Source organism: Corvus cornix, chromosome 3 (assembly GCF_000738735.6).
Source record: "Corvus cornix cornix isolate S_Up_H32 chromosome 3, ASM73873v5, whole genome shotgun sequence".
Classification (NCBI taxonomy): domain Eukaryota; kingdom Metazoa; phylum Chordata; class Aves; order Passeriformes; family Corvidae; genus Corvus; species Corvus cornix.
The window spans coordinates 113,748,803-113,775,398 of record NC_047056.1 but is presented as its reverse complement, the minus strand read 5'-3'; the positions used below and the strand labels follow the sequence as shown (position 1 = coordinate 113,775,398).

Sequence of the window (26,596 nt, the reverse complement as noted above, 5' to 3'; positions counted from 1 at the left end):
ACCACTCAGGAATTTTCCCAGGACCTGGGAGGCACAAAACGATTTCCAGAGCTCTTCGGTGCCAGATGGAAAAGGAGCTGAGGAGTTTTCCTTGGTCTGGGGAGGATTCTATGGACACCAAGAGGCCTGGTGGGGTTGGCAGCTCCTGATTAGTGGAATTGCCAGGAAGTTTATATTTGGAATGAACAAAAAATGCAAAGAAATTAATCTTTGGAGCAAGATCCCTTTTCCAGCCCCTATGGCAGCAAACATTTGGATATTTCCCTGATGGAGGAGCCTTTAGGATGCTCAGAATTTGAGGAAAACTGGGAGAAATTGTACGACCAGTTTGTGCATGGGATGGATACGGATGATCCTAATTAACATGTCCTAATTGGGCAGGGAATCTGCAAATCTTGTCCATCACCTTCTGGGTTTTGGGAGGGCTGAAATCTTGGCTTTGCTCTCAGCATTCCCAGTCCTGGATTTCCACAAGAGGTCTGATGCTCCAGGAATTTCCCTGGCAGGCTCAGGAAGGTCTTTCCTCTCCCCAGGAATAAACAAATCCCAAAGTTTGGTTCTATCCAGCTCTGGAATACCAGAGACCACCCATGAAGGGACACAGGGAATGTGGGAGCTGTGTGGAGCCAGGAATGAAGGTTGGAACAGAAAAACGGACTGGAGGTCTGCAGAAGAGAATTCCTGTTGGGAATCTCACATCAAGGACCTTAAATCCATCCCAAAAATGGGTTGTTTGCTTCCAAAGCCCCCCAAAAAGGACAAGGACAAGGCCACCGGGGTCACTTACGGAGAGCTTGATGATCTTGTCGAACATGACATCGGGGGGGACGTGGAAATCGAAGACGAAATACTGGAAGGGAAAGAGGAATCATGAGGGGTGGGATCCATCAGGATCGGGAACGCCCCGGAGAAGCTGCGGATGCCTGGGGGAGCTCCTGCAGCCCATGGCCCAGCAGGGATGCATCCATGTGATCCCAACGCTGAGTGTGCGACCACACGGATCACTGACCCCCCAATGAGTGGGGGGAGCCAACGGAAGCGCCGATTTCTTGGAAAACCTGGGAATAACTGGTCACAAAATTCCAGAGGGCAAAGGCTTCGTTTCTCATGTGTGGTTTGAGATTTCACCTTATTCCGACAGGAATTTAACCCAAAAAACCACGGAGAAGAAAGAAATCACCGGATGGAGGGGTGGGAGTAGCAGAGGGGCTGGACCCACCTCGTTGTAGTAGGGACAATTGGTGGATTCCTTCATGGACGTGTATTTCTTCTCCTCCCCCACCTCCACGCACACCACGGGGTCCATGTTGAGCCCCACGAGCTGCCGGGCCTCGATGATGGTGACACTGACCTGGGGAGAGGAATTCCCAAACTTCCACGTCCCGGGAGCAGCTCCAGGCTGCCTTCACCCATCCCCTCCACCTCTGACCAAGGGGAATTTCCAGTGCCATGGGGTCTGCTGCTCCCACTGGGACACAGGCGAGGAGGGGCTGGTGGGGTGTGGGATGCAGGAGATCCCAGGAATCCCGGTTATTCCAGCCCCAGGGTGTGGGCGTTTTGCACAACATGGAAAATCCAATGGATTTAGCCAAGCTGTGGGATCAGAGAGACCCATCCCATTGGCTTCACTTCTGCTGGAAAACACAACGGGATCATGGAGTGATTGGAATTGGGAGGGATCTTAAAGCTCATCCCATTCCACCCCTTGCCATGGGCAGGGACACCTTCTTCTATCCCAGGTTGCTCCAAGGAGAAATTCCCTGGGGACAGCCTCAAAGAGAGCTTAATTTGGGCTGAATTTGGGCTGAATTTGGGCTCTCTGGGCTTCACATGCTGGACACCAACCCCAGTAAATGACTTAATCCTGCGTTTACGGCTCCACCAGTGGAATTCCAGCTCTTGGGATGTTCTGGTTCCAAGCCCAGTGAGTTGAGCCCCACCAGGAGCTCGGTCCCTGCAAACAGTGTCCCCAAGCCTGGGTTGTGACCCCCTGAGCGGAGCTTGGGGACACAGCAGTGTCACCGACCTGGTAATCCATGGGCCTCCCGGCACTTGGCTCCATCCTGATGTCAGGCTTGGACCTTTGGAAGAGCAGAAGAAACTCTGGGTCAAAGCACGGATGGAATTCATGGAATCATGGAATGGTTTGGGTAGGAAGGGACATTAAAGATCATTCAGTTCCAACCCTGACACCTTCCACTATCCCAGGGTGCTCCAAGACCCGTCCAACCTGGTCTTGGATACTCCCAGGGATCCAGGGCAGCCACTGCTTCTCTGGGAATTCCATCCCAGTCCCTCCCAGGGAGCAATTCCTTCCCAATATCCCATCCATCCCTGCCCTCTGGCACTGGGAAGCCATTCCCTGTGTCCTGTCCCTCCAGGTCCTTGCCCCAAGTTTCTCCCACTACAAGAGCAGGGTCACCCTCAACATTCCTTCAACCCTGGGACCTGGAACACTCCACAGAACTTTGGTGATCACTGCTGCAGGACAGATATTCCAAAAAAACCACCCTGCTGGCTCCATGGGACAATGATTTCCAACATTCCCCAAGTCAGGGATCAGACATTTTTGGGATGTCCGTCCTCACCTCCCACTGGCACAATCCCAGCTGGGATCTCACCTTTTATTGGAGACATTGGTGGTGACAGCGGTGACAGAGGCCAGGGAGATGGTGTCTGGCTCCAGGCCTGCTCCGTATCTCATGGCCTTTCTATCCAGGTCTTCTGTTTCCAGAACTGCCGGATCATCTGCGGGAATGGGACAAAGGAATGGCTCCGGTTTTAATTTCCATCAGTGAATAATTAAAGGCTGAGAGAAAGGAAACCAACCCATCCCCTCGGCCTCGGCCGGGAACGCAAAAACAATGGGAACCAGGTCGGGTCTCGGACAACCTGCTCGGAAAAGGGGTTATCAGAGAGCTGACATGGAATTCCATCCGGGCAGAATTCCTGCGGAGGGTTTTGGGAACAAAAAAAAAGGAATAATGATAAACACCCCAAATTCAGGGGGGGAAAGAGCATTGGAGGAAGAGCTGGGGATCTGAGGAGCACAAGAGATGTTGCCAAGACAACCAATTCCCTGGTTTTGAGGAGAAAGGGGTGAAAAAATGGGAGGAACTGGTCAATTCCAAGAGGAAAAACTACGGCAGGAGCCCAGATCCCACCAGCACATCCCCATGCCTGGGTTTCTGTTGGAAGAAGGTGCTGGAATGCTCCTTTCCTGTGGGAAAGGGAGTCCTCAACCCAGCTGGGAGACTGAGACTGAGCCAGAGTCACACTGCCTCCAGCTCTGGGATCCTCGGCACAGGACGGTCATGGAGCTGCTGGAGCGGCTCCAGAGGAGACCACGGAGCTGCTCCCAGGGCTGGAGCCCCTCTGTGCTGGAGCCAAGCTGGGAGAGCTGGGAATGTTCACCTGGAGAAGGGAAGGCTCCAGGGAGAGCTTGGAGTCCCTTCCCAAGCCTGAAGGGGCTCCAGGAGAGCTGGAGAGGGACTGGGGACAAGGGCTGGAGGGGCAGGACACAGGGAATGGCTTCCCAGTGGGAAAGGGGAGCTTGGGGTGGGATCTTGGGAAGGAATTCCCAGCTGGGAGGGTGGGGAGGGGCTGGGCTGGAATTCCCAGAGAAGCTGCGGCTGCCCCTGGATCCCTGGAAGTGTCCCAGGCCAGGTTGGAGGGGGCTTGGAGCCACCTGGGATAGTGGAAGTTGTCCCTGCCCCTGGAACAAGATGAGCTGTAAGGTCCCTTCCCACCCAAACCATTCCATGATTCCTTGATGATGAAGGACTTGAGCAGGTCAAGTCCCACGACCTGCAGGCGATGGACAGACCAGCACCTCCCAGTTTGGATTTTGGTCATCTGGAGAATCTGTTAGCCCTGAGCAGGACCATTCCCACCCATCCCACCCCCTTCCATGGGCAAGGACACCTCCACTATCCCAGGTGGCTCCAAGCCCTTTCCAGCCTGTCCCACCTTGTGAACAGGTCCTGATCTAACCCGCCAGAGGAGCCTGGATGGGATGGAAGCACCCATGGAATGCTGGGAATGCTGGCTTGGCCAACAGGCAGCGGGTGTAGGACACCCATCCCATCCCATCCCATCCCATCCCATCCCATCCCATCCCATCCCATCCCATCTCCAGTGGCCAAGGGTCGGAATAACAATCCCAGCCCAGGGGAGGTGTGGGACAGCTGGAGGTTCCTGGGAAAGGTGGGATCAGGAGCTTCCTGGCCATGCAGCACAGACCACACCACACAGTGACCATTCCCTGACCATGGATAAATCCAACTTCCATGGGACCGAGCGCCCCATTCCTGCCTTTGCATCCTGGATGTTTTCCCATGGTCCTGCTGGAAGCTTTAACCACGAGGGGAACACCCAGGGCCTGGGAAGAGCACCCAGGTATCCGTGCCAGCATCCCAGGCAAAATTCCTTTTTCCTATCCTGAAACCTGGCTGGAAAGCAGTGGAAGTTTTCCCAGCACCGCGATCCAAAGCAAGGCTTTTCCCTGCCTGCAAGCGCACATTCCTGCTTTTCTTCGCAGTGGAAAACTGATCCTGAGGCTCTGAATGGAAACAACAATGAATTTCCACCTGCTGCCCTCTCCTGCCTTTCCAGAGGTATCCAGTTCCAGCCCCACCACGGTGCCAAGCCCAGGGAACAAGCAGCCCTTCCTCTCCCGCTGCTGCTGTCCCAGGAATCCACCATCATTCCACGACCGTACCTTGTTTCCGATGCTCGTCCTTGGACGGACGTGTCTTTCCAAGCTTCATGGCTGAAAAAACTCCTTTTCCAGCTCTGGATGAAGAGAGGGAGAATAAAAATTCCCATTAAGTGCTGTATTTTAGTGTTTTCTAGGACCTGGGAGGTGGGAACAGGAGGAATTTCTTCCAGAGGGAAAAGAGGAAATATCAGCTGAAAAACAGAGCAGGGAATATTCCAGAGGCAGAGGCAGGATCACAGTGGAATCCACAGCCCTGGAATCTTGGAACCCATTTTTTATCTGGGAATCATAACTTGGGATAACTGAGCAGAGTCCCTGCTGGGGGTCCGTGTTGTGGTCCCACTCCTCATCTCTCCCAACCGGTTCATGGAATTTCTTTCCAAGAGACCAAAAAATGAAACGACTGAAAATGAAACCCCCAAAAATCCAAACATCGAAACACCCAAAATTTCAGACACCCCAAATTTCAGACACTCCAACTACTCCCCCACCTGTGAGGGGGGAAATGTTTTTAATCGGAAAATTCCCGTCACTGGAAGCGTAGGAACCTTGGCAGCTTTGCTGGAGATGTTCTTGGGGCAGCTTGGAAATAACACGGGACCTCAGCTCCAGGCTGGACCTCAGCTCCAGCCAGGATCACACCCCACCTGCAGGCTGGACCTTTCCTCAGCTCCGGCCAGGACCTCACCCTTTTCTTCTACCTCACCTCCAAACTGGGACCTTCCCCCCCTCCTGCCTGGACCTCAGATCCAGCCGGGACCTCACCTCCTTCCTGGATCTCACCTCACCTCCAGGATGGACCTTTCCTCACTTCCTGCCTGGACCTCACCTCCAGCCTGGATCTAACTTCCAGACAGGACCTCACTTCACCTCCAGCCCTGACCTCACCTGCTGCTTGGACCTCACCTCCAGGATGGACCTTTCCCCACCTCACCTCCAGCCCGGATCTAATCTCCAAGATGAGCCTTGCCTCCAGGTTGGACCTCACCTCCAAACGAGGAACTCAGCTCCAGGCTGGACCTTTCCTCACCTCCAGCCAGGACCAGATCTCACCTCCAGGCTGGAGCTTTCCTCGTCTTCTGACTGGACTTCACCTCCAAACTGGGACCTCACCTCCAACATGAACCTCACCTCCAGATGGGAACTCACCTCCACCCTGGACCTCACCTCCAGCCTTGATGTCGCCTCCAAGCTGGACCTCACCTCCAAACTGGGATCCACTTCCAGCCAGGACAACATGTCACCTCCAGCCTGGACTTTTCCTCACCTCCAACCCAAATCTAATCTCCAGCCAGGACCTCACCTCCAGCCAGGACCTCACCTCCAGCTGGCTGCCAGGCCAGGGGATCCAGCGGATCCAGAGCTCCTGGATCCTACGGGATTGGGATGTGCTGCCCACAAGGCAACGCCATGGAATCTGTGGGGTTTCCCAGTCCCACCTCTGGATGAGGCCAAGGGGTCAAGTTTTATCCTTGGGAATTTTTTCCCAAGACCAAGAAACCCTGGAATTGCAGCCAGCCTGGTGCATCCTGGTTGGAAGCAACCCCCAGAAGTCTGCAGGCTGCAGAGAGAGCCAGAGCAAGCGGGAAGAAAATTAAAGAGAATGGGAAAATAACATTATCTGAGGAAGAGGAATCCAGTCGGGATAAGATCCAGGAACTATTTAAATCTGGGACTAAAGCAACACTCCGGCCTCTGGGAGCTGCGATTAATTCCCAGGAGGCTCCATGATGGTGCAGTTTTTCCATGGATTGGAGGAGAAAAGGTGAGGATGTACCTGTAATCCCACCAGGAAACACCCAGGGGATGGAACCCTTTGGAGCTGTTTTCAAACTCATTTCTTTAATGAGGAAATGCTGGAATCACGGCTCAGGTTCTGGAATTCTGCTCCCAGACCGCTCTCCGCCACAGAGATTCCTTCCAGCCCGGAATACCCAGCAGCCAGAGCCCTCCATAAGACAACACACCTCCAGTTGGATTACATTCCTTTCTTTTCCATGGAATTCTTAGAACCGGAGAGCAAAAAGTCCCTCCAGTCCCAGAGCTGTCATTTTACCTGTGGATGCTCAGGGATAAAATCCCTTTTCCAGGAATTTCTGAGGTTCCTTGGGAAGGAAAACCAAAGTGAGGAGCAGCTGGTGATGGACCCTGCAGGGAAAAACCTGGCAGGGTCCTCTCCCATCCTCCCAAATCCACGGACACCGAGGATGCTTTGGATCCCTCGGATGTTCCCGTCAGTAAAACGATGACGGTGGTTTTGGGCCATTTGGAAAAAACTGGGATTAAGTGCTTGGTCCAAGGAATGTGCGCTGAGACCCATCCCAGCATCACCATCCCAACCCAGCCCCTTCCCAAGGGATCCATGCGGGAGCTGGGATCGCCCCTCCGGCCCCTCGTGGAGTGGGGACTCAGGGAAGGAATTGGGATCAGCAGCTCCATGTGTTCCTAAAGGCCCTGGAGCTGGGGAAAAGCCTCTGGAACATCCACGGGATGAGGTGGATCAGAGGGAAAAATCCAGAGGGCTCCAGGCCCGTCCATGGAACAGAGCTCCAGGTGCTGTGTCCGTGTCCATCCCAGTTCCTCTGAGCCAATTCCCAGCACTGGGAATGGAGCCCTGGGAAGGGGAAGGGGCAGGGAATAACAGAGTTTCGAGAGTGCTGGGGGAAGGGGAAAAAATGGAAAGAAACAAGGGGGAAGGAAGAGGGGAAAAAAGAAAAAAAGGGGAAAAGAAGGGGGAAAAAAGGATGGAAAAGAAAAAGGGAAAATAAAGAAAAAATTGGGAAAAGGGGCAAAAAACAAAAAAGAGGAACTAAAGTAAAAAGAGACAAAAGGAAAAAAGAGGGAAAAGAAAAAAGGAAGAAGAATAAAAGGCAAAAACATAAAAAGAAATAGAAAAGAGAAGGAAAAGGAGAAAAGGGGAAAAGAGGGAAAAATGAGGGAGAAAAGAAATGGGGGGGAAAAGATGGGAAGGAAAAACAGGGAGGTAAAAATGGGGATGGACAAATGGGGAGGGAAAATAGAAAAAAAAGGGAAAAAACACAGAAAAAGTTAGGAAAAAAACCCCAGGAGGAATAAGCAGAGGGGGGAAAAAAGAAAAAAAATGGGAAAAAAAGGTAAAGGGAAAATAAAATGTGGGGAGGAAAAACCTGAGGGAAGAACAGGGGGAAAGTAGGGAAAAAAAAGAAAAAAAACCAGAAAAATTTGGGAAAGAAACCCCAGGAGGAATCAGCGGGGGGCGGGGGGGGGGGGAAGGAAAAAAAAAGGGAAGAAAAAATAAAGGAAAGAAAAAACATGCGGAAAAATCCTGTCAGGATTAAAACATGCTGAGGATAAAGCAGGGGAAAAACCTCCAAAGGAACAGGAAAAAGCACCAGGAAAAGGAAGGGGAGGAAAAGAGGGAAAAAAAACAGGAAAAAAGGAGAAAAAGAGGAATAACAGGAAAAAAGAGACAAAGAAATAAATTCCAAAGCAGTGGATTTTGGCCCATTTTGGCCGATTTTGGCGGCACTTGGCAGGTGCGGAGGAGAAGTGAAGGAACAGGATGAGGATGAGGACGGAGCCATCCCAAATGTTCTGGAGCAGCTTCCGAGTGGCTCATCCCGATCCCCAACCCCTTCCCAATCCCCACCCGTCCCTTTTCCCAGCTGGGTGAGCCCTGCCCAATCCCAAACACCTCCCCCTTCCCATCCCAGCTTCTACCTTCACCCAGCCCTGCAGGAGAAGGTTCTGGAAGAGCTGAGCCGGGAATGGCGGCACCTCTATGGTGGAACGGCCATCCCAGTGCCCGAGGGGACGGAGCAGGGATGGGGGATCCCTCCGAGCCTCCTCCGTGGCGGAGCGGGAGTTCTGTGGGATCTTCCCGATCCCTCCGCTGCTCCCGCCACGCTCCCGACGGCGCCGGTGGGAAGCGGGGGCTGGCGGAGAGCTGACACCGTCTCCACATGAATATTCCATGAGGATCCGCGGCCCCGCGGAACCTGAGCTGCTGCCACAGCAGCCGGAGCGCTCCTTTGCCAATACCCGGCCTTCTCCCTCTTTCCCGAAGAACCGATCTCCGGAGAAGCTGCTGCTGCTCCAGCACATCCCACCTGGATTCTGGAAAATTTGGGGTGGAGGAGGGAGCATCCTGATGCTGATCCCACGTCAGCAGAAACTTCCAACAAAGTTTGAATCCGTATTAGACACGGGAGATTCCACCCAGCCTCCAGAAGTGCTCTTCCCGTGGATTTTCTGCGGTCTAATACGGGATTGAGCATGGATCATCTCCAGTTCCACAAATCTTCCTGCTGCTCCTCTTGGCTTTGTCCTTTAGGATTTCACCCATGGGGATCTCCCAAATCCACAGGGATTCTGGAGCCACGGCAGGGAGTCAGGAGCAGCCTCTCCTGGCCAGATTCCAGTTAAAGATCCTGTTACTGGTGAATTATCCATGGATAAAAGGACATTGTAATCACTGCTTTTTGCTGGGAGCAGGGAGCAGCATTCCCACGGCTCACTTCCTTGAAGGAATTCCGCCTGTCAGGAATCTTCCTGTTCTTCCAGGGGACAGATCCTGGTTCATCCTACACCCACCACCCTTGGGAAGATCCCAACCCTCAATCCCTTTGTGCCTCTTCCCAGAGGAAGGACCAGAGCTGGGAGATCTCTTCCCGTTTTTCCTGACTCTGCCCTCTCCTTGAGGACATTTTCCTCCTTTCCCACCTCGTCTCCTCTTCCTCACTTTATCCCATTAATTGGGAAGGTCCAGCCATGGGATGTGCCATGAATTGATCCTTAAACCACGAAACAAGGAACGGGAGCCAGAAGAGACCTCCTGGATGGGGAAGTGCCTGGGGGTGATTCCAGGAGCATTCCCTGGAGCTGAGTTTAAATTTGAGCCGAGCTGCTCCAGCAGAGCTGGAGGATCCGGCTCTTGGGAGAACAGCCCGGTCTGGTATCCATGAAAACAGCTGGGAATAAGAGGAAGGCAGGAGCTGGAGAAACCTGGCAGCCTAATGTGGGCACAGGAGCTGTTGGATCATGGAATCAAGGAATTCCCAAGTGGGAAGGGACCCACTGGGATCATTGATCCAACTCCTGCCCAGGACACCCAAGCAATCCCACCCTGTCCCTGTCCAAGCGCTCCTGGAGCTCTGGCAGCCTTGGGAATGTGACCATTCCCTGGGGAGCTGTTCCAGTGCCCCACCGGCTCTGAGGGAAGAACCTTTTCCTGATATCCAAAGAAAAGCCGGATCTAAGTCCCATCTGCACCCTGACCTCTCCTGTCCTGTCCGTGCCCAGGCTGGGAAACTCCCTTCATCCAGATCGGACGGATCCAGGCTTCCCTCAAAACCTCTCAGTTCCCTTCCGGCGCTGCCAGGCTCCAAAGCTTTTGCTGGATAAATATTCCTTGGTTTTTTGGATAAATATTCCCTGCAGGCTCCAAACCCTCAGGCCACACATCCAAGAGAGCCAAGTTTTTCCAGGGTGGACAGGTCCAGCTTTGGAAAAGGGAGAGCACAGCCACCGGATCAGCTGGAGAAGTGGGAACCAGGAGGAAGAGGAGCAGGGAGAGCAAACCAACCGGATCAGCTGGAAAAGTGGGAACCAGGAGGAAGAGGAGCAGGGAGAGCAAACCAACCGGATCAGCTGGAAAAGTGGGAACCAGGAGGAAGAGGAGCAGGGAGAGCAAACCTACTTGTGCTCCTTGGTCTTCTCCTTGCCTTTGCTGGAGCCGGTGGCGGAATATCGAGGGAATAAAAGGCAAACAAACTTCAGTGCACCAAGGAATCCGGGAATCATGGAATGCTTTGGGTGGGAAGGGACCTTAAGGATCCCTAATCCCACCCCTACCATGGGCAGGGACACCTTCCACTATCCCAGGTTTTTCCAAGCCTGTCCAAGCTGGCCTTGGATGCTTCCAGGGATCCAGGGGCAGCCACAGCTTCTCTGGGAATTCCAGCCCAACCCCTCCCCACCACCACAGGGAAGAATTCCTTCCCAATATCCCGTCCAAACCTCCTCTCTCTCAGCTTAAAATTTAGGCGGAAAACATCCCTGCATGGCTTAGGATACCCCAGCTCCCAGCACTGGAGCTGGAAGCGATGGACATTCCCTGGATTTGTGTTTGGGGCTGGCAAAGCAGCACTGCTGTGCAGGACACGTGGGATTCCCGGATTCCATTCCCGGATTTGGGAAGCTCCTAGGCAGGGGACAAGGCTTCTCCTTTCTGGAGAGGGGAATGGTTTTCCTTATCCCCCTGCAGAGGTGCATCCATATCCCCCCTCCAGAGGGGCCTGTGCTGCAGGGCGTGGGCTGGATCTGGAATTCCTCATTCCCGCCCCGACTCCGCATCGGAAACATCAATCCCTTCCTTCCCTGTTCCCTTTGGGATCCTGCTCCACTCTCTGGCTTCTGTTTTCCTTCTCTCTCATATTTCTCTCTCCAAGTCCTGCCTCCCTGTTTTCCTCTCCGGGTCCTGCCTCTCTCTTTCCTTCCGTTTTCCTCCCTGGTCCTTCTTCCCTGTTTTCCTCTCAGATCCTGCTTCTCTCCCTGTTCTCCTCCCTATTTTCCTCCCTGGACCTGCCTCCCTGTTTTCCTGTCAGGGTTCCACTCCAGTCCTGCTTCCCTATTTTCCTCCCTATTTTCTTCCCTAATTTCCTCCTGCGTCCTGCTTCCCTCTTTTCCTCCCTATTTTATTCCCCAGCACTGCTTCTCTCCCTGTTTTCCTCCCCGGTGCTGCTTCCCTGTTTTCCTCCCGGTTTCCCTCCCTCTCCCTCTCTCTCTCTCCCATTAACCGCCCTCATTGTCCTGCAGCAATTAGGGAGGAGAAAGCAATTAAGCAGCTCGGGGATGTAATTAAGGAAGCTGGAGTTAATTACAGCAGCTCCTCTGCCGGACTGGGGACAAGGGACAGGGGAACTGATTTCAGAGCCTGAGATTCCAGCTCCTTGTGCTCTGAGCGGCTGGAAAACCATCCAGGAAAAGATTAAATTGTGAAGGGTTGCTGGATGGGTTTTGGGAGAGGGGAATTCCATAAGGGCTCCAGCAAAAACTGGGACATGGGTGGGAAACTGGGAAGAGCAGCACGGGCAGGGATCAGCTTGGAGCCTGCTCTGATCCAAGCATTCCTGCTTTTTCCCTGTCCCGATCCTGCTGTGGAAGCACAGCGGGAAAAATTATTCCCGTGCCAGCTGAGCTCCTCCCGGGAGCACCAAAGCGCAGCTCGGCATTGGAAAAGCTGCCAGGAGAGGAATTAAATCATTCCACGCCTCCCCCCGGAGCTCAGGGATCTGGTCCAGGTCCTGCTGGACACATCGGAGATGGATCGGCCGGGATTCCAGGCAGGATCCCTGTGGGATCACATCCCTCAGATCTCACTGGCTGGGATCCTTCCCTCCCACAGCCCGGCTGGAAAACTCCCTCTCTTCCCGATCCAAACTGCTCTGGGTGGGCAGAGGGCCTGGAATGTCCCCTGGAATCGGGATGGGATCCATCCCTGGGTGGGCAGAGGGCCTGGAATATCCCCTGGAATCGGGATGGGATCCATCGCTGGGTGGGCAGAGGGTCTGGGATGTCCCCCAGAATCGGGATGGGATCCATCCCTGGGTGGGCAGAGGGCCTGGAATGTCCCCTGGAATCAGGATGGGTTCCATCCCTGGGTGGGCAGAGGGTCGGGGTGTCCCATCCCTGGGATCCATCCTTAGGAGAGGGGCCAGGGAAGTGCGGATCCTGTGTCCTTTCCCTCATCTCGGATGAGGGATGCAGGAACACGGCGCATTCCAGGTGTGTCCCTCCTTTTCCCGTGTTTCCCTCCTCCTGCTCCAAGTGTTTCCCACATCTCCTTCCTCTCCTGATTCCTGCATCCCCTCCATTCCTGGCACTCGGATCAGGGTGTCCGGGTGGGTGGCTGTGCTTCCTGAGGGATCCAGGACCCTTTTCCAAGGGCCTGGTGGAGCAGCCAGTGCCAAATTCCTCTTTGTCTATCCTTTCCTTTTCCCTGGGCTCTTCCAGTCCAACCCTCCCTGCCAAAGGTGACCACGGACAGCCCCAGCCTGGGCTCCAGGGGCCTGGAATGTGCACGGATGGGGAATTCCCATCTTATCTCTCAAACCACTCGGTTTGGAGCCCTTTCCTTGGGAAAATGGACTCCTGGTCCTGCCCTGCTGCTGTTCCCCAGGGATTCTGCTGCCAAGGGCCAGGGCGTCACCCTGGGAATCAGGGATCAGGGAATCGGGATACCTGAACGGCAACACCAGGTGTTTTTTCTCCTTCCCTTTGGCCTTGGCTCTGCAATCCAAAGGAGCAATTCCATGAGATGTGTTCCAGGGATGGACCCTCATCCACCTTCTTGCCCCAAACTCATCCACGTGCACGGAGCAATCCAACAAAGCCAAGCCAGGAGTGTCCCAGAGGGAGAGCTCCCTGCAACAGGGCTTCCCAAGGATCCCACGGCATCCAGGGAATTGGGAACAGAGGTAGGACAGCACTGGTGGGGCTGGAATGATGGAGGGATGGAGGGAGGGATGGATGGATCCATGGATGGATGGATCCACAGATGGATGGATGGATGGAGGAAGGGATGGATGGAGGAATCCATGGATGGATGGATGGAATGGGTGAAGGGATGGATGGAGGGATGGAGGGATCCATGCATGGATGGATGGAGGAAGGGATGGATGGATGGGTGAAGGGATGGAGGGATGGATGGATGGATCCATGGAGGAAGGGATGGATGGAGGGATCCATGGATGGATGGATGAATGGATGGAGGGATGGAGGGATGGAGAGGTGGGTGGAATGGGTGAAGGGATGGATGGAGGGATGGAGGGATCCATGGATGGATGGATGGATGGAGGGATGGAGGGAGGGAGGGATGGATGGATTCATGGATGGAATGGGTGAAGGGATGGATGGAGGGATGGAGGGATCCATGGATGGATCCATGGAGGGATGGATGGATGGATGGATCCATGGATGGATCCATGGATGGATGTAATGGGTGAAGGAATGGATGGATGGATGGATGGATCCATGGATGGATGGAATGGGTGAAGGGATGGATGGATGGATGGATCCATGGATGGATGGATGGATATGGATGGATGGATGGATCCACAGATGGATGGATCCATGGATGGATGGATGGATCCACAGATGGATGGATCCATGGATGGATGGATGGAATGGGTGAAGGGATGGATGGAGGGATGGATGGATCCATGGATGGAGGAATGGATGGATGGAGGAATGGAGGGATCCATGGATGGATGGATGGTTGGATGGGTGGATGGATAGCTGGGAATACAGACAAGCAGGACCCTCGGAGCCCCTTCGGAAGCCCCTGACCGGAAGGAGACTTGTCCTTGCTGGGATTAGGAAGGACAGAGGGAACCCCAGGGGTGAGTGATCCCAGAAAAGGCCCTTTCCACGGATCCAAACACCATGCTCCCATCCATGCGCACACCATTCCCAAAGGGAAGCAGAGACACCACATCCCGTACCTGGGATCTTCCGGGTCTTCACTGTTGGGAGGAGACGGAACCAGGAGGAGGAATGTGAGGAATTAATGAACATTCCCAACTGGACGCAGCCACCCCCAGCCCACGGGAGCAGGACGGGGGAGGGGCTGATCCTCAAATCCCAGAATTCTTTGGGTGGGAGGGACCTTAAATCCCATCCCATTCCAACCCCAACAATTCCAATCCCACAATCCCAGGGTGCTCCAACCTGGCCTCGGACACTGCCAGGGATCCAGGGGCTGCCACAGCTTCTCTGGGAATTCCATCCCATCCCCTCCCAGGGAGCAATTCCTTCCCAGTATCCCATCTATTCCTGCCCTCTGGCAGGGGGAAGCCATTCCCTGTGTCCTGACACTGTAATTCCCGGTATCCCTGTATTATGTGGGATGTGGTGGAGAGGGAGCACAGGATGAGCTTGGCCTGTATCCCAAATCCTGGATTTATACCAGGACCGGCACCTACTTGTAAAATGTGGGTGCCTGGGATGGGAGCAACCCCCCAAAACTGGGATTCCCCCAAAATCCAGGATCCCTCCAAAATGCAGGATCCCTCCCAGCAGGACATTTTGGTACCTTGCCACTGCCTTGTATCCATCGTTAAACTTAATCCTGGAAGAGGCACCGGAGAGAAAGAGAAAAAAAATCCAATCAAATCCCAATGTCAGAATTCCTGAGGGAGCAGGGACCCCCCTTCCCAGGAGGATGGGGCCGTGTCCAAGCTCCGGGTGCTCCAGGGAGGGAATTCCAGCCCAGGGTGTTCCCGTCTCCCTATTCTCAGGAAAAACCCGGCTGGAGGCTGGATCTGCACTGCGGGCATGGGGAACAGGAGAACTTCCAGAATTATCCATTGCTCCTGCTCCATCTGGGAGATCTTCACCGGGACAGGTTGGGGGCAATTTACATTCCCAGCATCCCGGAAAAGTCTCCAGGTGCTGGAGGCTCTTCCCTGGGACTCACGGCAGCACCTGCTCCATTGGTTTGAACCTTTTCCTGATTTTCAGGATCCACAGGATGCATTTTTTCCCAAGGAATTTAATGGCATATTAAATGATTAACGTAATTTAATTAAATTTAACGGAGGAGTTGGGAAAAAAGATGGAAAACCTTGACTGGGACTTTTTTTCCCAGGATGGCAAGGACCCCAAACTTCCTGTTCATCCTGGTGGTGGCACGGATCTGGAGTGTGACATCCCAAAGATCCTTTGGGATCCCACAGATCCCAAAGATCTGTGCCCGAACGCCACACGGATTTGGGAATTTTGGACCCTCCTTAACTACTTGGACACGGATGAATTATCCACTGTCCCAAATTCCAACCATTCCCAGCACTGATCCATGTCCCCAAGTGCCACATCCACACGGGAATGGGAATGCCCTGGGCAGCCTGTGGGGAGTTTCATCCCAAGTTCTCCCGTGCCTGGCACAGATCCCAGCTTTGGAGCAGGTGCCGGAGGGATAATTAGCAACAGGCAGTCGGACAAGGCTCGGATCTGCCGGGACACGGAAGAAAAGCTTCCATCAATAATTCACCGGGAGCAGATTCCTTTCGGCTCCGAGCTCTGTCCTCGCCATGAATATTTCAAGGACAGCCCCTATCGGGTGGTGCTTCCCGGGATCTCAGTTTCCAGAGGGTTGGGAGCTGGGCTCAGCCAGGTTTGGGCAATTCCTGAACTGCCTCTGGAAGTGCCCATCCCTCTTGGCTTTCCCTGGGAATCGAAGGGTGAGTCTGTACTGGTAAATAAATCATGGAATTGTAGAATCCCGGGATGGTTTGGGTGGGAAGGGACCTTAAACCTCATCCCATTCCATGGGCAGGGACACCTCCCACTATCCCAGTTCTCCAACCTGGCCTTGGACACTCCCAGGGATCCAGGGGCAGCCACAGCTCCTCCAGGAATTCCAGCCCAGCTGCTCTCCACCCTCCCAGCCCAGAATTCCTTCCGGATTTCCTGTTCTTTGCTGTTTTCCTCACTGGAACACATGTCCAGCTTTTTCAAGGATCCTGTCCTGGTTCCAATGGTTTCCCATTTCCTGGGATTTTTTAGCTCATTTTTTCCCCTCCTCTGGATCCTTTCCCGTGATTTTTTTCATGGATGCGTTTGGTCAAAGCTCCCAATGGATCAAGGAGCTGAAGCCATTCCAGGGACCTGGCACATGGGAAAGTTCCACCTCCCATTCCTGGCTCCTTCATCCCTGGATTCTGTGTGGGATGAGCAGGTTCCAAACTTGGGATCCCCAGGGAAACACAAAAATGGGATTTAACAAATCCACGTTCTGATGCCTGCTCCTGGATTTAAGGAATTTTCCCTGGAAAGCACGACTTAGGAGGTGGATCAGCCCTGGAGAGGGGGGATCTGCTGTGGGAATTTACCTGGAATGCTGATCTTCTTCTGCTTCGTCTCCAAGGCTTGGGAATTTACAGGGAGAGAGGAAAAATTCCAGCTGTGATGTGAGGATTAAGGGCTCTTCCATTGTTTTATAAACCAGGAAAAACTTGGGAACACTCTGGCACAGCAAAGCACTCCATGCACGGCTGGAATCCCAGGATCCCCCCAGGCCACTTCCAGTGGTGTCCACAGGATCCAGGTCTGTCCCAGACCGGATTTTGGGGGATGTTTGGCCAAAATTCCACATTTTCCACGTGGTTCCCTCCTCCCTGACCTCCTTTTCCCGCCCCTTCCTTCTGTTTGGGATGGATTTGCACAAATCCCAAAGGAAAAGTGGGAATGGGTGGGTGCTGTACCCTGTGCTGGAATTCCTGGAAGGAGGAAAGGGGAATTCCCAGCCCTTGGAAACCTTGGAAAGCCCTGCCATCGTCCCAGTGATGGAAAACCCTTCCCAACACTTGGAAAGCTATGGGATCGCTTCCTGGGGGGTGCTGTTTACACATGAATGCCCAAATTTTGGGGAATTCCCAAGCAGAAGTGTCCATGTGGATCTGCAGACACGGGAGGGTCACACATTCCCAGAGACATTCTGGAAAAGAGGGAATGAAGGTGAAAATTCCTGGTGCCAGAGCACGGGATCAGCCTGGATCCAGCACCGGCCAAGGAAGACGCCCAGGAGAAGATGGATCTGCTTCCCCTGGAATCGGCAGCTCCGCAGCACAATTCCCAAAATTCTCTGCTCCGTGGGAATGGGACAAGGCTGTCCCGGATCTGCCAGAGAGGGATCTTCCTTTGCTTCCAGAGCTGCCAAACTCTGGGATCTCTGGGCTCAGGCCTCTCCAGGATGTCTGTGCCCGGATCCCAGGGGATTCTCCAGGAGGAAAAGGGGCTCAGGGTTGGGAGTGGGGTGGGAGAAAGGCAGCAGAGGGCAGGGAATGTCTGAGATTATGGGAAAAGTCTTTGGAAAAGATGGGAATTAAATCAGGTCCCCATGTTTGGGAACAGATTTCAGCAGGGCCTGGAATGCCAGGAAAAGGGGGAAAGGCTTTAAACCAATAAAGGCTGGATTTAGATGGAATTTTGGGAAGGAATTGCTCCCTGGGAGGGTGGGGAGGGGCTGGGATGCAATTCCCGGAGAAGCTGTGGCTGCCCCTGGATCCCTGGAAGTGTCCCAGGCCAGGCTGGATGGGGCTTGGAGCACCCTGGGATAGTGGAAGGTGTCGGGATTGGAACAGGATGGGATTTAAGGTCCCTTCCCACCCAGAATATTCCATAGGTTCGCAATTCCCTGTCTCCAGGGCTGTGGATTGGCCTGGCCCACGATCCCTGAGGCTGCTCCTGTGACATTCAAGGGACAGGGAGTTCCCTGCCTTCTTTATCCCACTTTTCCTTGCGTATCCCACTCCCCTTTTCCTTCCCATCCCTGCCCCTCTGCCCATTCCTGACGCCTCCCGCAAATCTTCCATCCAGGTGGAGAACAGGGAATCCAGAGGGATCCCTGGGCTGGAGGAAGGACATCCTGGGGCATGGGATGGGGAATGGGATTGGGAATGAGGATGAGGAAGGCCAGGACAGGGTCCAACAGGAGCCCTCCGCATCCCGCCAAATTCCCTGTTGGAATCGCAGCTCTGGAAACACCAAAATTCCTATTTTTATTCTTCCAATCCAAATTTTTCCCAGGTCTGGGATCTGTAAGTGATGGAGCAGGAAGGGCCTTCCAAAGGAGCTGGGACATTTTTGCTCCCAAAGGAATTTTAACGAAAGCCTTTCCCTTTGATTCCAAAGGATGGTTCACGTCCAAGTGCCCTGGGATCCTTCCCAAAAGCTGGAATGTGGAACCTCTTTCCTTTCTTCTCTTTTTTTTTCCGGCCTTTTTTTGATTCCTGGTAAACCCCAGCATGGAGTTGCTACAACCTGAGCCATGAATTTCCCGGAGGAAAATCCTCTAGGGAATCTCAGTGAAAACAGGGATAAAACCCCATTAACATCCCAGAGGTGCCGAGATCTAGGAATTGTTTGGGATGGGGGATAAACCTTTCCTCTCCCAGGGAATTTCCTGTATTTCCAGTATTCCCTGCATCATCCCCTTCCTGCTGCTTTTATGGATGCCTCTATTCCCGTTATCCCTAAAAACCCCATTTAAACGGCTTTGCCGCAGGAATCTCCCTCTTCCAACTTTTATCTCCACATCCTCCCTCATCCCTGACTTCCAGAAGAAAGGGCTGGGAGAATTCCTGCCCCTCCCAGCCAGGATTGATCCAGGCTGACCAGGAATCCTGGGATGGATAATCCTGGTCCAGGTCTGGTTTTCTGCCCCGATAATCCAAAGGAATGCATGGCGCAGCCAGGGAAAAGGCGGGATGGGATGGGATGGGATGGGATCAGTGGGATGGGATCAGTGGGATGGGATGGGATCGATGGGACAGGATGGGATGGGATGGGATGGGATGGGATGGGATGGGATGGGGTAGGATGGGATGGGATGGGATCAGTGGGATGGGATGGGATGGGATGGGATGGGATGGGATGGGATGGGATGGGATGGGATGGAATCAGTGGGATGGGATGGGATCGATGGGACAGGATGGGATGGGATCAGTGGGATGGGATCAGTGGGATCAGTGGGATGGGATGGGATATTTTCCAATGGAAGGGACCTACAGGGATCACCTGATCCAACTCTGCCCTATCCCAGGCTGATCCAGTGTTAAATCCATGAGCCCCTCCATGTCCTTCCTGCCATCCTTTATCCCACAGCAATTCAGGAACCTCTCCCAGAATTCTCCTTCCTGTGAGCTGAGCTCTTCTTGGGATGATCCCTGGGTTTTCCCTGAATTCCCTTTTCTTTTGGCTCCTTCCCAAACTCTTTTTGGCACTCCAAGAAACACCACAGCAAACAAACCTTCATGCACACACAGGGAACTGATTCCCATGGGAACGGCTGATCCCGGGATCTGGGGACAGCACATGGAGACGGAAGAGCACATCAAAGGCAAGGCAGTGTCCCAGCCAGGACCCCCATCTCCATCCGGGACCCCATTCCAAGGCTGCTTTTCTGGCTGTTCCATCACTTCTCCTCCCCACCGGCAGCCCAGGAATGGGAATCCAGGGACAATTCCTGTGGGGGATCCATCGGGAAAAGGCAGGAGCAGCACAGCACTGCAGAGCCTCTCCCTACCTCGTGTCCAGGGATCCCTGGCTCAGGGAATCCCCCTCTCCCAGGAGCTCGTCCTCGCTGTGGAAATAGAGCTCTTCCTCTTCCATCCTGGTGGGAATACCGCCAGCATCAGCTCTGTCCTTCCTGGGATTCAGGATTCCAAAATCATGGAATCACCGAGTCCTTTGGGTTGGGAAAGCCCTCGAAGCCCATGGAGTCCAACCATTCCCAGCACTGCCAAGGCCACCCCTGATCCATGGCCCCAGGTGCCACATCCACAGGGATTTCAGTCCCTCCGGGGATGGGGGCTCCAGCCCTGCCCTGGGCAGCTGTGCCAGGGCTGGAAAACCCTTTCCAGGCAGGAATTGTTCCCAAAATCCAACCTGGATCCGCCACCCAGGACGCGGCTCTGCACATCCCATGCTCGGCAAATCCCACAACTCCTCCTAAAATGGAGCAGCCACAGCTTCTCTGGGAATTCCAGCCCAGCCCCTCCCCACCCTCCCAGCCGTGAATTCCTTCCCAAGATCCCACCCCAAGCTCCCCTTTCCCACTGGGAAGCCATTCCCTGCCTCCTGCCCCTCCAGCCCTTTTCCCAAATCCCAGCTCTCCTGGAGCCCCTTTAGGCTCGGGAAAGGACTCCAAGCTCCCCCTGGATCCTTATTTTTTTCCTTTAATCCCATGGAGCTGCATCCCACAGGATTCATCTGATGAGAAACTGGAAAACCCATCCCAGAGCCATCCCAGCAGCATCCTCCAATTCCCTGGAATCCACGAATCCCAGTTTTGGTGGGAAGAGACCTCAAATCCCACCCAGTCCCACCCCTGCCATGGGCAGGGACCCCTCCCACTGTCCCAGGCTGCTCCAACCTGGCCTTGGACACTCCCATGAGGGACGGAGCATCCGTCATGCTCCCTGCATCCCCAAATTCCAGTGGCGCAGGAAGGATCGGATTTCCCATCCCAGACAGCCTGACCCCCACTCTGAGCCATGCCATTCCTGGCTCCCCGCCGGGCATCCGCCTCTTTAATCCATCGGCACATTCCCGCTCAGCCTCGTCCCGGTTCGCTGGGCCGGGAAATAAAGCTGCACTTCCAATTTGTTTGAAAATTCCCTGGATTCAGCCCAGTTCCCACAGTTAATGAGCTGCCTTGGAGGGACGCGAGCAATTAAGAGGGATATTCCCTCTGTCTCCATCCATAGGGAAAAAGCCGTTTTCCCCCTTTTTTTGGCCACAATGAAGTGCTAATCCTGGATGGAATGTGATCCAAAACGGGATAACCCTGAGGGGGAGAAATGGAATGGAAAAAGCAGCTGATTCCAAGGGCTGTGTTTGGATTCACAGCTCCGGGCTGGGCTCCCCGTGTGGATTTAGGGATTTGGCTGTGCTGGGGGAGTTTTTGGACTCAGTGCACTCGGAGGGATTTTCCAGCTGGAATGGTTCTGATATTCCATGATTCCATGATTTGGGAGTACAAGGATCGTCCTCCTTTATCTATCACCGTGGAAGTGGTTGGTCCGTGAGGAGCAGACAGGGAATGTGGTGATCCCGAGGGAGCCGTGGGTGACACCAGGACCCAGCTCTGCCCTCACCGTCCCCCTCTCCCACTTCCAGAGTCTCCCCTCCACCTCCATCTCATTCCTTAAGAATTCCAGCAACTTCAGGGCTTTGACATGTCCCCCCTCTTCCAGCTGTTCCCTTTTCCAATGGATTCAAGAGCTCCCAGAGTGGAGACCCACAGACAAAGCCACCCCAGAGAACACAACTCCAAAGACTGCGGAAAGCTGCCTGAAAATCCATCTTGGCATTCCATGAATGCCCTTGTGGCTGCATGTCCTGGAATTACAGAATCCCACAAGTTGGAAAATCCCTCCCGGATCATTGAGTCCAAGCTGTGCCTGATCCCCCCCTTATCCCCAGCCCAGAGCACTGAGTGCCACTTCCAGGAATTCCTTGGACACCTCCAGGGATGGGGACTCCACCACCATCCAAAGATGGAGCCCTGAGTGTCCATAGGCTCCTGGAAAACTGGTCCCAGCTCGCCCTTTATCCCAGTGGAGTCACCTGCAGCATTCCCAGTCACTGGGCTGGGATTGCAGCTGGTTCCAGCAGCTTTGTGCCAGGGAATGTTGGGATTCAGTCCCTGGGATTGTTCTCATCCAGGGGCAAATCCCCTGAGCTCACAAAGACACCACTACTGATCCTTAAATGGATGGAAAACTGGAACAACATCCCTTGGAAGAACTGGAGGTGTTCCCACCAGCCACCACAGGATTCCTCAGGAATTCCCAGCAGGAATCGCCTGGTGTGGGATTTCGCTTATCCTGGGGAGGGACTGACATCCCAGCGACTGCTCTGGGACCTCAATCCTGGGAGCAACATGCACTCCATGGACACCTGAGATCCCACATGGACTTAATCCCACCAGTGAGGTCCAACCAGGAGCCAGACCCTCCATCCCTCGGGATCTGGGGAGCCTGACCCTCCATCCCTCAGGATCTGCATGGAATGACAATTTCTCTCCCTGTGGTCCAGTCTTAGAAGTCTCAGCTCCAGCTGTGGAGCACCAGGAGCTGCCGGTGGCCTCCTGGATCCCACCCTCACCTGGAGCTGTTCCAATGGATCTTCCAACGGCAGGAGATGCCCCCTGGAGCAGCACTGGGATGCTGCTGCCCTTTCCCGACAATCCAAGCCGTTCCAATTCCCCCACAATCCCACATCCAAGAACTCTGCATCCCGTTACCTCCTGAAGCTCCTCTCCATGGATTGCTGGTTGGATTTCCCAGGAGAGACGTCGGAGCCGTGCCGGTGGCCGGACAGGAGGCTGTCGGTCTCCAAGGAATACCTTCCATCCCCCTCCGAGTGCACGCTGGGCGTCTCCAGGAATTCCTTGTCATTCCAGGTGCCCACCGTCCCATCCAGAGCCTGGTACCGGATCTCTATGGAGATGCTGGTCTGCAACACAGAGAGACACAATCAGCGCCCATGGAATATCCTGGGAAATCCAAAAAGCGGGAAGAGCATCAGCTGTTGGATGTTTCAGCCTTGCGGATCCCAAAGTTTCTCTGTTCCTGGATACTTGGACAGCAGTTTTTGAGGGATCTGACCATGGTCCTGATTCACCGGGAATTCCCGGTGCATCCCGGACCAGCTGCAGCAGAGCCAGGAGACAGGAAAAGTCCGGAAGAGCCGCAAGCCCTTGGAGCAGCTGAAGGCACTGGGAGCAGATGGATCCGGGTCCTGGTGGGGCTTTGTTCCCTGCTCCACCATTTTGCTGGGAATTTTACCCTAGGATGCTGCTAATCCCTGGATTTGGGGTGCTTTACTCCGGCCTGGTCCCATCTCCAGGCAGGGCAGGGTTTTTTTAGGAATGGGCATCCCTGGGGAATCTTGGATCAGCCCTGGTTTGGATCTCCCAGCCTGGCCATGACCAGTCCTGGTGGGGCCCGGGGACAGGAAGGGGCCTGGCACTGGCTCTGTCCAAGCTTCATCTCAAGCTTCTTATGGATCATGGAATCCTGGAACGGTTTGGGTGGGAAGGGACCTTAAATCCCATCCCGGTCCAACCCTGACTCCTCCAGCCTTTCCTGGGACACTCCCAGGGATCCAGGGGCAGCCACAGCTTCTCTGGCAATTCCAGCCCAGCCGGGAATTCCTTCCCAAGATCCCACCCCAGGCTCCCCTTTCCCACTGGGAAGCCATTCCCTGCCTCCTGCCCCTCCAGCCCTTTCCCAAATCCCAGCTCTCCTGGAGCCCCTTCAGGCTCGGGGAGGGGCTCTGAGGTCTCTGGCTCTAAGCCCAGCCTGGAGCCACTCCAGCCATCAGCGTCCTACAATTCCATGGAATCACAGCATCCCAGGATGGTTTGGCTGGGAAGGAACCTTAAGGATCATCCCATTCCAATCCCGACCCCTTCCCCTGTCCCAGGGTGCTCCAGCCTGGCCTTGGACACTCCCAGGGATCCAGGGGCAGCCACAGCTCCTCTGGGAATTCCAGCCCAGCCCCTCCCCCCCCTCCCAGCCGGGAATTCCTTCCCAAGATCCCAGCTCCAATCTCTAATCTAAACCTCCTTGGATGAACCAACTCCGAGCAAGTTCCTCTCTCTTTTCCATGTGGCCGTTCCCAACTTACTCCAGGTTGCAGCAAATTCAGGTTTGGAGCTTTCAAGCTTTTTTCTACCTAAATTCTTCCCTTTTTCTCCCTAAAATCTTTCCCTGGATTCGAAATGGAATCAAATCCATCAGAGTTCATCCCACTGCCTTTGCTCTGGTGGCCAAAATCCTTCTAAAAGCTCCGATTTGAACGAAGCAAATCGGGGGGGAACAAAGCCAGGGAAAAAATCCCTCTCCTAAGAAATGTCTCTTTTGAAAAGCCAACAGCCGCTGCCGAGATCAAAGTACAAGGGAAAAGCACTTTTCCACCTCCACTCCGCTTCCATGGAGAAATTATCTGTTCTTTTGGATTCAAAACCAATGGATTTGAGATAAAAACACCGGGGGGGGAAAAAAAAAGAAAGACAAAAATGGAGAAATTTCTGACAGAAATCCTCCTTTTTCCATGTTTATGTGTAAGAGGAGGTGCTCCCCATCCCCCCTCCCTCGCTCCAAACAAGGCGATGCTGGAAGGCTGGAAAATCCAAGATTTGGGAAGATAACAACAGTTCCACGGGGATCCTGTGCATTCCGCACGTGACAGCCGAAGGGTGACTCAATCCCAGCTGGGAACGGAGCTCTGGGGGAAGGTTTTGATTGATTTTTCTTCCTTTTTTGGCCAAAATCCAAATTTGAGTCACTCATACCCAATTTTCCCCCCTGTGACCCCCCGAAGCTGTTTGAGAACGTCAAAAAAAAAAAAAAAAAAAAAAAAAAAACCAGGAATTGAGGAGCAAAACCAAGGATCAACGTTGGAATATTGGGATTTTCACATTTTCAAACCTTTGGGGTTAAAATCTCCTTTCCCAGCTTATTTTGGGAGTTAAAAAATCCTTTTGAGGCAGGAAAAATTAAGGATATAACAAAGTGAAAGATCTGTGGGATGAGTGGGATCATCCCTTGGAAGGGCAATTAGGAGGTGTGGGCTGGAATTAGGAGAAATTCCCGCTGGAAACAATGGAATGGGAGAGAAAATGAAGAAGGAGAAAATCCCTTGATGGGCTGGGGTGGGGGTGGGGGTTGATCTTTTCCTGGGGATTTTAAATTGATTTAAAATTGATTTAAAATTGATCTAAAATTGATTTAAAATTGATCTTAAATTGATTTTTTATGGATTTTTTTTTCCCTAGTTCTTGAGAAAAAATTAATTCAGAGCCATCCCAGCTTTTCTGTTATAGGAGACCAGACATGGCTGGAATTTCACTCCTGGCTCTGGCATTCCTGGAGTTTTTAATCTCCTGGCCGAGGCAATAAAGTCAGGAGGGAGGATGGGAGCTGCCAGGGATGGTTCTCAGCCAGCCCGGAGAAAGGAAAACAATTCCAACCTTTCCTTTGGGTTCCATTATGGAAAAAATGAGGCTGTTCCCAGAAACTGCCTTGAGATGGGTGGGAAAGGATCTCAAAGCTCATCCCAATCCAATCCTGACACCTTCCCACGATCCCAGGGTGCTCCAGCCTGGCCTTGGACACTCCCAGGGATCCAGGGATTCTCTGGGAATTCCAGCCCAGCCCCTCCCCACCCTCCCAGCCGGGAATTCCTTCCCAAGATCCCAGCCCAAGCTCCCCTTTCCCACTGGGAAGCCATTCCCTGCCTCCTGCCCCTCCATCCTTCATCCCAAATCCCAGCTCTCCTGGACCCCCTTTAGGCTCAGGAAGCGGCTCCAAAGATTCCCTGGATCCTTCCCTTCTCCAGCCGGACATTCCCAGCTCTCCCAGCCCTCGGAGCAGCTCCGCGGCCTCCTCTGGACTCTGACTCTGCTTTCCCACACCCTTGGATCACATGGAAAATCCCTCAGGCACCTCCTCGCCTGGAATCCCATAATTCCCACCCCTCTGGGAAAAAGCGGGATGAGACTCTCCCCGCCCCCCGGCCCAGTCCAGGTGTGGCCCCCTCATCCCGAGCCCCCATCCCGAGGAAAAGCTCCCCGCGTGCGGAGCAGCCGCCGCCTCCCTCGCTGCGCTCCCATCTCCCGGAGCCGTTCCCATGGAAACGGAGTTTTGGAACTCGCTTGGAAACGCAGCTATTTCTGATCCTGATATCCAGCCCCGGGGCTGCCATCGAAAATCGGCCTCCCCCTTTTCCCGGGAAGCCGCCGCCTCATCCAGCACCGCGGACAGGGGCAGATGCGCGGAACGCTCGGGATTGGCAGGGAGGAGAGCAGGATTGAATTAAGCGGCTTCTCCTGGGGGGATAGAGGGAATGAAAGCCATAAAAACAAGGAATACGCTCCTGAGGAGGGAGGGAAAATGCAAAGGATGCAGATCGGCGAAGAAGTAATTCCAGCTGCTCTCTTGGGATACCGGGAAGTTGCCTGATTAAAGTCACGCTCCAAAGGAGAAAAATCCCACATTTTTAGGATCCGTCGGTGTCACGGAGAGGAAAATCAGAGAATGGGAGTTAAACGCTCCCAAATTTCTGATGGCAAAATAATGAGGGCTTCGGAATGAAATAACGGGGATGAGGATGGGCCTGGCCAGGGCTTGGGATGGAATCCCGGAATCCCAGACTGGTTTGGGTGGGAGGGGAGCTTAAATCCCATCTCATTCCAACTCTGACACCTTCCACGACCCCAGGCTGCTCCAACCCGGCCTTGGACGTTCCCAGGGATCCAGGGGCAGCCACAGCTGCCCTGGGAATTCCAGCCCAGCCCCTGCCGCCCCCTCCTAGCCAGGAATTCCT

General features: G+C 53.9%; 1 protein-coding gene across 1 annotated transcript in view; it reads right to left on the bottom strand.

The window, feature by feature from the left end:
* The window catches only part of OTOF (otoferlin), a 79,109-nt gene that overhangs the window by 36,305 nt on the left and 16,208 nt on the right, over positions 1-26,596 (bottom strand). Inside the window, 6 exon segments of the mRNA XM_039569728.1 lie at positions 788-850; positions 1,220-1,351; positions 2,027-2,081; positions 2,622-2,748; positions 4,721-4,794; positions 22,509-22,720. Coding sequence (XP_039425662.1) covers positions 788-850; positions 1,220-1,351; positions 2,027-2,081; positions 2,622-2,748; positions 4,721-4,794; positions 22,509-22,720 — 663 coding nt within the window.